Source organism: Gekko japonicus, unplaced genomic scaffold, assembly GCF_001447785.1.
Source record: "Gekko japonicus isolate JY-2015 unplaced genomic scaffold, Gekko_japonicus_V1.1 scaffold961, whole genome shotgun sequence".
Taxonomy (NCBI): Eukaryota; Metazoa; Chordata; class Lepidosauria; order Squamata; family Gekkonidae; genus Gekko; species Gekko japonicus.
The window spans coordinates 110,546-118,893 of record NW_015175384.1 but is presented as its reverse complement, the minus strand read 5'-3'; the positions used below and the strand labels follow the sequence as shown (position 1 = coordinate 118,893).

The 8,348-nt window shown below is 48.5% G+C and overlaps 1 protein-coding gene across 4 annotated transcripts in view; it reads right to left on the bottom strand.

Annotated features, from left to right (window-relative positions):
• Window positions 1-8,348, bottom strand: part of MAP4K5 (mitogen-activated protein kinase kinase kinase kinase 5) — a 159,601-nt gene that overhangs the window by 58,447 nt on the left and 92,806 nt on the right. For all 4 annotated transcript variants that reach the window (XM_015425604.1, XM_015425605.1, XM_015425606.1 and 1 more), the window contains one exon: window positions 2,221-2,302. In XM_015425604.1, coding sequence (XP_015281090.1) covers window positions 2,221-2,302 — 82 coding nt within the window. The remainder of the gene's footprint in view (window positions 1-2,220; window positions 2,303-8,348) is intronic.

The following is an 8,348-nucleotide window of genomic DNA, read 5'->3' as shown; positions in this document are numbered from 1 at the left end:
CCGGAGCCGGCAGGCAGGCCGGGAGGGCGGGCGGCCGGGCGGGGGGACACCGGCCTCGCCGCCGCCGCGGGGAGATGGGGGGGGATGGAGGAGACGGAGCTCTTCTCCCCCCCCCGCGAGTATCGCGGGTCCCCCTCTTGTAATTTATATATTCTGGAGATCATTCCTCTGTTCTGTGTCGTGAATACCGTAGTTTAATGATGACCGAGTTATAATGGTTCCGATTTTGTTTAGGCTCACTATATGTTGGAGTTTGAGGTATAAAAACCAGGGGATGCTGAGACCTAATTTACGTTCTAGCTCTATCTTAGGACGAAGGCCGTTTTTGTATCTTGATGGGTTTTCATCTCTTGTTGCTATCAGTAATTTTAATTATGTATCAGTGTATTTTTAAATGTCCAAAATGTTGTTCATCACCTACAGCCTGCTCTAAAGTTTAATAAAATAAAAGTTTAATAAAATAAAGTTCAATAAAAGTTTAATAAAATAAAGTTTAATAAAAGTTTAATAACATAAAATAAGTTTAATAAAATAAAAATAAATTAATAATTCATCACAGGGAGGTGGAGTTTTATTTTCTGACCGTGTCATACTGTAGGTTGGGGATTTTGGCACAGAAATTATACTTTTTCTGCCCTTTGGCAACAAGTGAACATTCATCTGTTTAACAAGGCTTTGGCACAGGAGGAGTCACCAACTTAACTGCTGCTAATGTTCAACTTGTTTTACCGCTGCTGCCTTTTTAATTTCATTACTATTGGCTGTTTGGGTCTTTATGATTGAAATGGAACACTTCCGGCACTCCTCTCGTTGGCAGAAAATGAAACTCTCAAGCTTGAATAATAAAATACTGCCTTAAACCAGGAGAACAGTATTGGACGGGCAGGCATGAGAACATAAGAACATAAGAGATGCCAATGTTGGATCAGGCCAATGGCCCATCCAGTCCAACACTCTGTGTCACACAGTGGCCAGAAATACCAGGTGCTCTCAGGAGGTCCAGCAGTGGGGCCAGGACACTAGAAGCCCTCCCACTGTTGCCCCCCCCCCCAAGCATCAAGAAGACAGAGCATCCCTTGCCCCAGCCTGAGAGTTCCTGACTACACCTTGTGGCTCATAGCCACTGATGGACCTCTGCTCCATATGCTTATCTAATTCCCTCTTGAAGCTGTCCATGCTTGTAGCCGCCGCCACCTCCTGTGGCAGTGACTTCCATGTGTGACTCACCCTTTGGGTGAAGAAGGACTTCCTTTTATCCGTTCTAACCCGACCGCTCAGCAATTTCATGGAGTGCCCACAAGGAACGTCTTCCGTGTTCCCGTGACAAGCTCTTTAGGAGGCATCTGAAGGCGGCTTTATGTAGGAATGCATTTGGTTAAGTTTAGTAGCGGTCCTATGTAGGGATTTTAAATTTTGGTTTTATGTTTTTAATGCTATTTTATCCCATGTGTTCTTATCTATGTTTGTAAGCTGCCTGGTGCTCCACAGGAAGAAAGGCAGCTAATAAATGACATAGTTTTTATTGCAAGTTTGTTGTTCTACTGCTCTGAAACATTTCTCTGAATCCTTTTGAGTACATTAAGGTTAACTAAAGATGTGTCACTGGTTTAAAAATCTATTTTAAGGAAGGAAGGAAGGAAGGAAGGAAGGAAGGAAGGAAGGAAGGAAGGAAGGAAGGTCAATGGTGGAATCAGCTGCCTAGGGAGGTGGTGAGCTCCCCTTCACTGACAGCTTTCAAGAAGAGGCTGGAGGAATATTTCTCAGAGGTCCTTTTGGCTAGTCCTGCATTGGGCAGGGGGTTGGACTAGACTAGATGGTCTGTATGGCCCCTTCCAACTCTAGGATTCTAAAGAGGGAGGGAGGGAGGGAGGGAAGGCTTCCTACTTTTGGGGGGGATGTTGGATGCTCATGTGCTTTTGAACAAGAAAAAGGAACCAAGAATCAGCTCTTACTTAATCTTTAACCTATTCCTGGTGCCATTAATTTCCCATGATTCCCTCTTCAAGAGAGACGCCCGTCTTAGCACAAAGCTATTTCCTGCCTCAGCGAGAAGGACGTCGCGTGTCTGAAAGTCTTCAATGTGCGTTATGCTTTATCATGGTAAGTGATGCCTCTCGGAGTATGAAAACCTTTGAATATTTACCCCATCATTCACAACGCTATTTTAATTTTAACTCTCTGAAGAGAAACCCCCCCACGCACAAACCGCAAACCACTTACAGTCAGAAGTCGTTCTGCTGTTGGCCTCTTCTTTGGATTTTTCGTAAGTGCTACTTTGACAAAATTATGGAATGTCGATGACCTTTGAAGAAAAGGAAAAATGCAATTAAAATAATTCATAAAATACAGACAGCACAGTGAATGTCATTTACATGACTCACCAATGTTAATATAGCTATAAATTGGTGAAAGCAGGGAACACAAGAACATAGGAGAAGCCAGTGTTGGATCAGGCCAATGGCCCATCCAGTCCCACACTCTGTGTCACACAGTGGCCAAAAATACCAGGGGCCCTCAGGAGGTCCAGCAGTGGGGCCAGGACATTAGGAGCCCCCCCTTGTTGCCCCCCTGAGCACCAAGAATACAGAGCATCCCTTGCCCCAGACCAAGAGTTCCTATCTATACCTTGTGGCTAATAGCCACTGATGGACCTCTGCTCCATAGAAGAACAGAAGAGAAGCCAGTGTTGGATCAGGCCAATGGCCCATCCAGTCCCACACTCTCGGTCACCCAGTGGCCAAAAATACCAGGGGCCATCAGGAGGTCCAGCAGTGGGGCCAGGACACCAGAAGCCCCCCCCCCACTGTTCCCCTCCCCCAAGCATCAAGAATACAGAGCATCACTTGCCCCAGACATAAGAAGATAAGAGAAGCCAATGTTGAATCAGGCCAGTGGCCCATCCAGTCCAACACTCTGTGTCACACGGTGGCCAAAAATACCAGGTGCCCTCAGGAGGTCCAGCAGTGGGGCCAGGACACTGTTGCCCCCCCCCCCCGAGCACCAAGAATACAGAGCATCCCTTGCCCCAGCCTGAGAGTTCCTATCTATACCTTGTGGCCAGGGTTCCCTCTAAGCTGAGTTGGTGTGAGCTAGCTCAAAGGTTTTTAGCCTCCGGCTCACACGTTTTTGTCTTAGCTCAGGAAGGAGGGCTCCAGAGCAAACTAATTGATGCAGCAGCCAAATTGCTTGCTCTCAACTTTAATGCCAGCAGCTCACAAAGTAGATTTTTTGCTCACAAGACTCCACAACTTAAAGGGAACATTGCTTGTGGCTCATAGCCACTGATGGACCTCTGCTCCATAGAAGAACATGAGAGAAGTAGATCCCTTTGAAATGTGGTGCCGGAGGTTACAGATACCATGGACTGCCAAAAAGACAAGTAAGTGGGTCCTAGACCAAATGAAGACTGAACTCCTCCTAGAAGCTGAAATGACTACACTGAGGCTATCGTCAAATTCTGAGAAGACCAGAGTCCCTGGAAAAGACAATGACGCCAGGAAAAGTGGACGGCAGCAGGAAAAGAGGAAGACCCAACAGGAGACGGGTTGACTCCATCAAGGAAGCCATGACTCTCAGTTTGCAGGACCCGAGCATGTTTTGGAGGTCATGAATTCATAGGGTCGCCGTACGTCAGAAGCGACTTTACAGCCCTTCACACACACACAGGCTCCCCATCGAGATAAGGGCCCTGCGGGATCTTACTCAGTTCCGCAGGACCTACAAGACGGAGCTCTTCCGCCGGGCTTTTGGTTGAGGCAGCAGGCGTCCACATAGGGCCTCCCTGAGGTTGCTGTCTCCTATCTGCCGGCCATCGATCCATTGGCAACCGGACATGGCCGTCAGTATTAATGGGTCGGAACTTTCACCAGTAGCTAGCCAGGGCTCTTTTTGTAGAAAAAGCCCAGCAGGAACTCGTTAGCATAATAGGCCACACCCAACAGCAGAAACATATTAGCATATTAGGCCACATCCCTGACAGCACAGCTCATTAGCATATTAGGCCGCACCCCCATGTTACCAGAAGTGTGGTCATCCAGCCACACCCACCTTTTGCTTCTTATTCTGTTTACCTTGTTTGTTGTCAAAACCCAGAGCTTTTTTTGTAGCAGGAACTCCTTTGCATGTTAGGCCACACACCCCTAATGTAGCCAATCCTAATGTGTTTCTGCTGTTGGGTGTGGCCTATTATGCTAACGAGTTCCTGCTGGGCGTGGCCAACTCAGGAGCCAGATGGAACTCCGTTCCTGTGCGTTCCTGCCCCAAAATAGCCCTGGCTATAACCAATGCTCCTTCTAAGCTGTGGAGTCTTGTGAGCAAAAGTTTTACTTTGTGAGCTACCGGCATTAAAGTTGTGAGCGAGCGATTTGGCTACTGCATGAATTAGTTTGCTCTGGAGCCATCTTTCCTGAGTGGAGACAAAAACCTGTGAGCTGGAGGCTAAAAAAACTGTGAGCTAGCTCACACTAACTCGGCTTAGAGGGAACACTGGCTATAACTACTGATGTTAAATGTTTATATTTTGTTTTGAACCTTATTGTATTGTTGAAGATGATGCGACCCGCCCTGAGCCCTCTCAAGGGATGGGGGGTGGATACAAATACAAAAATAAATAAACAAACAACAACACACATCTAAAAATAAATTAGAAAAAAAAAAACATAATGCAGATTTGGGCACATCACTGCCAGCCCTCAGTTCCAGATCATTTAGAAACAAATTAGACAGCATCCATACTGATCCTGGCCCCCCGCCTTGCTTCACTCAGTTTTTGAGAACTTCCTCTGTACCCCCACCTCCCCTTGCTTCTGTTCCACAAGAAGGCCTCCCGACTCTTCTCAGCCTGCTTTCCCAAGGTCTCTTAGCTGGAGATGCCAGGAACTGAACCTGAGACTTCTTTGTATGCAAACCATGACGGACAGGGCCACTGAACTACGGCCCCTCCTCCTCCCATTCCTTGACCCTACATAGTATTTTCACAGAACATTTATAAATGTATTTTTAAAGGAGCAGTTCACTTCTTTTTATTCCAAAAAAGGAGGAGGGGGGGAAATGCTCCACGCAACTATTATGCAAACAGCAAAACCATCTGTAAGGAAAAGAATGTGGTTTCGAGGCTCTGGGCGCTGGAAAATGTGGCTGGGTCCAAGATCAAAATGCTACAGGGCAGCCAGAAAGAAAGAAAGAAAGAAAGAAAGAAAGAAAGAAAGAAAGAAAGAAAGAAAGAAAGAAAGAAAGAAAGAAAGAAAGAAAGAAAGAAAGAAAGAAAGAAAGAGAGAGAGAGAGAGAGAGAGAGAGAGAAAGAGAGAGAGAGAGAGAGAGAAAGAGAGAGAGAAAGAGAGAGAGAAAGAGAGAGAGAAAGAGAGAGAGAAAGAGAGGGGGGGAGGGGGGGGAGACAGAGAGACAGAGAATGAATATGTGTAGACAGACAAGCACACACACACATACAAGGAGCAACCCACAGAAAAAATTCTGGCACTCAGACGACTCAGAGAAAGAAGAAAATGCAGAGCCAAGTAACCTCCAAAGGGGAAGCCTGTTGAACTTCACCTTCTTAGAATCACAGAGTTGGCAGGGGCCGTACAGACCATCTGGTCCCACCCCCTGCTCAGTGCAGGATCAGCGGAGAGCATCCCTGACAAGCGTTTGTCCAGCCGCGGCTTGAAGACTGCCAGGGAGGGGGAGCTCACCACCTCCCCAGGCAGCCCATTCCACTGCTGAGCTGCTCTGACTGTAAAGAATTCTTTCCTAATGCCCAGTTGGTACTTTTGCACCTGTAATTTAAAGCCATGATTGTGAGTCCTCGCCTCTGCTGCCAACGGGAACGGCTCCCTGCCACCAAAGACTTCAAGAGAGCCACCATGTCCCCCCTCAGCCTCGTCTCCCCCAGGCGGAACATTCCCAAATCCCTCAGCCTTTCCTCACCCCGGGCCCGCCCCCCCCCCCCCGCCCAAATCGTCCTTATAACTCTCTTCTGCACCCGCTCCATTCTGCCCGCATCCTTTTTGAAGTGCGGCCAGCCCTTTGGGGGCCAGTGCTTCGTTTCTCGCATGAGGGGGCCTGAAACGCAGACTTGGGACTGTCAAACCTGTTCCTTTTACAGTCACACATCATCAGGTCTGTGTTTCGAAACCACGTTCCCCTGGCTTCGGCACGAGCGGAGCAATTCCCTGTTCTACCACCTCTTAGAGCCAGTTTGGTGTAGTGGTGAAGTGCGCGGACTCTAATCTGGGAGAACCGGGTTTGATTCCCCACTCCTCCACTTGCACCTGGCTGGATGACCTTGGGCAAGCCGTAGCTCTGATATGAGTTGTCCTTGAAAAAGAGCAGTTTCTGTCAGAGCTCTCTCAGCCCCACCGACCTCACAGGGTGTCTGTCGTGGGGAGGGGAGGGGAAGGGAAAGGAGTTTGTAAGCCGCTCAGAGACACCTTTGGGTAGTGAAGGGTGGGGGATAAATTCAATCTCTTCTTCTTCTCTTCTTGTACGTGAGATTTCACAGAGGAGCAGAGGCAGAGCGCGCGGCCCGTAAGGGACCGGTGGAGCATGCTGGGAAATGCAGTGAAGGACAGAGAACATGCACAACGTTCCAATAAACGTGAAGTTTAATAAACGGGACTGGGAGAACCGGATCTTGGATGAGAGACTGGCAGGTAAATACCAGTCATGAAATCGTCTCCCGCTCTCCCCTCGCACCCTGGGCCCTGTTCACTCCCTTTCTGGTTCCGGCCTGCTTTCGCCTGGGCCCTCTTCTCCTCAGCATGCCTCTTCTTGCTCCCAGAAATCTGCTTCCATATCCATCTTGGCTTTATCCCACTCTGCCTCCAAGAGGCTCAGGACTGGTATACAAAGGTCTCCCCTTCCGCGTTTTTCTTCTCACAGGATAGGCCAACCGGCCCAAGGTCTCATCTAACAGTTTAACCACTTCAATGCACTGGCTCTCCAATCTGCCCTTCCCTCAGATATCTTCTTCTCAGCCTATTGCCTCGTTTTCTTCACCTTTCGATTCTCTGTCTCTCGTTTTCTCAACCTCCCCACACATGAAGCTGCCTGACACTGAATCAGACCATTGAAGAAGAGGAAGAGCTTGGATTTATACCGCACCCTTCGCTACCCGAAGGAGTCTCAGAGCGGCTCACAATCTCTTTTCCCTTCCCCTCCCCACAACAGACACCCTGGGAGGTCGGTGGGGCTGAGTGAGAGAACTGCCCTTGAGAGAACAGCTCTGAGAGAACTTGTGACTGACCCAAGGTCACACCAGCAGCTGGACGTGGAGGAGTGGGGGATCAAACCCGGCACTCCCAGATTTGAGTCCACGCTCCTAACCACTACACCAAACTGGCTCTCCAAACCACGTCTCGTCCAATACTCTAATCACTTCACCACACTGGCTCTCCCATCTGCCCTTTCCACAGATATCTTCTTCTCAATCCATTGTCTCATTTTCTTCACCTTTGGATTCTCTGCCTCTTATTTTCTCAACCTCCCCACACATGAAGCTGCCTTATGCTGAATCAGACCACTGGTCCGTCAAAGTCACGTCTACTCAGACCGGCAGCCGCTCTCCCAATTCTTAGGCAGAGGTCTTTCACGTCACTTGCAAACTGGTCCTTCTTCAATTGGAGATGCTGGGGATTGAACCTGTGACCTCCGACATGCCAAGCAGATGCTCTGCCACTGAGCCATCACACCTCCCCCACCAGTGTTCCCTCTAAGCTGAGTTCGTGTGAGCCAGCTCACAGTTTTTTAGCCTCCGGCTCACCCATTTTTGTCTTCGCTCAGGAAGGAGGGCTCCAGAGCAAGCTAATTTATCCAGTAATAATAATAATAATCTTTCCATTTATTGATCGCTCAATCCATGCAGAGCTGCCGGCTCTGAGCGATTTACAGTTACTCGTGAAATTCACATAGGGCTAACAATGCTGGGGGTAAGGGAGGACAACATATATCATTGAAATCGCACACATTTTTGCAGTCGTCGAAATATGATCTGCTGTAAGGTCCAGTCGTGTTCCGGCAGCACTTCCCAGTAGTCAAATCGCTCACTCCCAACTTGAATGCCAGCAGCTCACAAAGTAGAATTTTTGCTCGCAAGATTCCACAGCTTAGAGGGAACACTGCTCCCCACTCAGCTTTCCCAGACCTCCATCAGTCTTCTCGGCAGTCCTTCCCAGCCAAACTGACCTCTCTTCATTCTTCCCAAATGAGGCAGTGCTATTTGTAACTGTTCCCTAACCTTCCTGTTCCATGACATCACAGCAACTCGGCCAATAGTGACTGGCTCTCATAGACACACAACAATTGATCACACGTGGTGGAGAGAGTCCCACCAGAAAGGACAAAGAAGAAAAAAA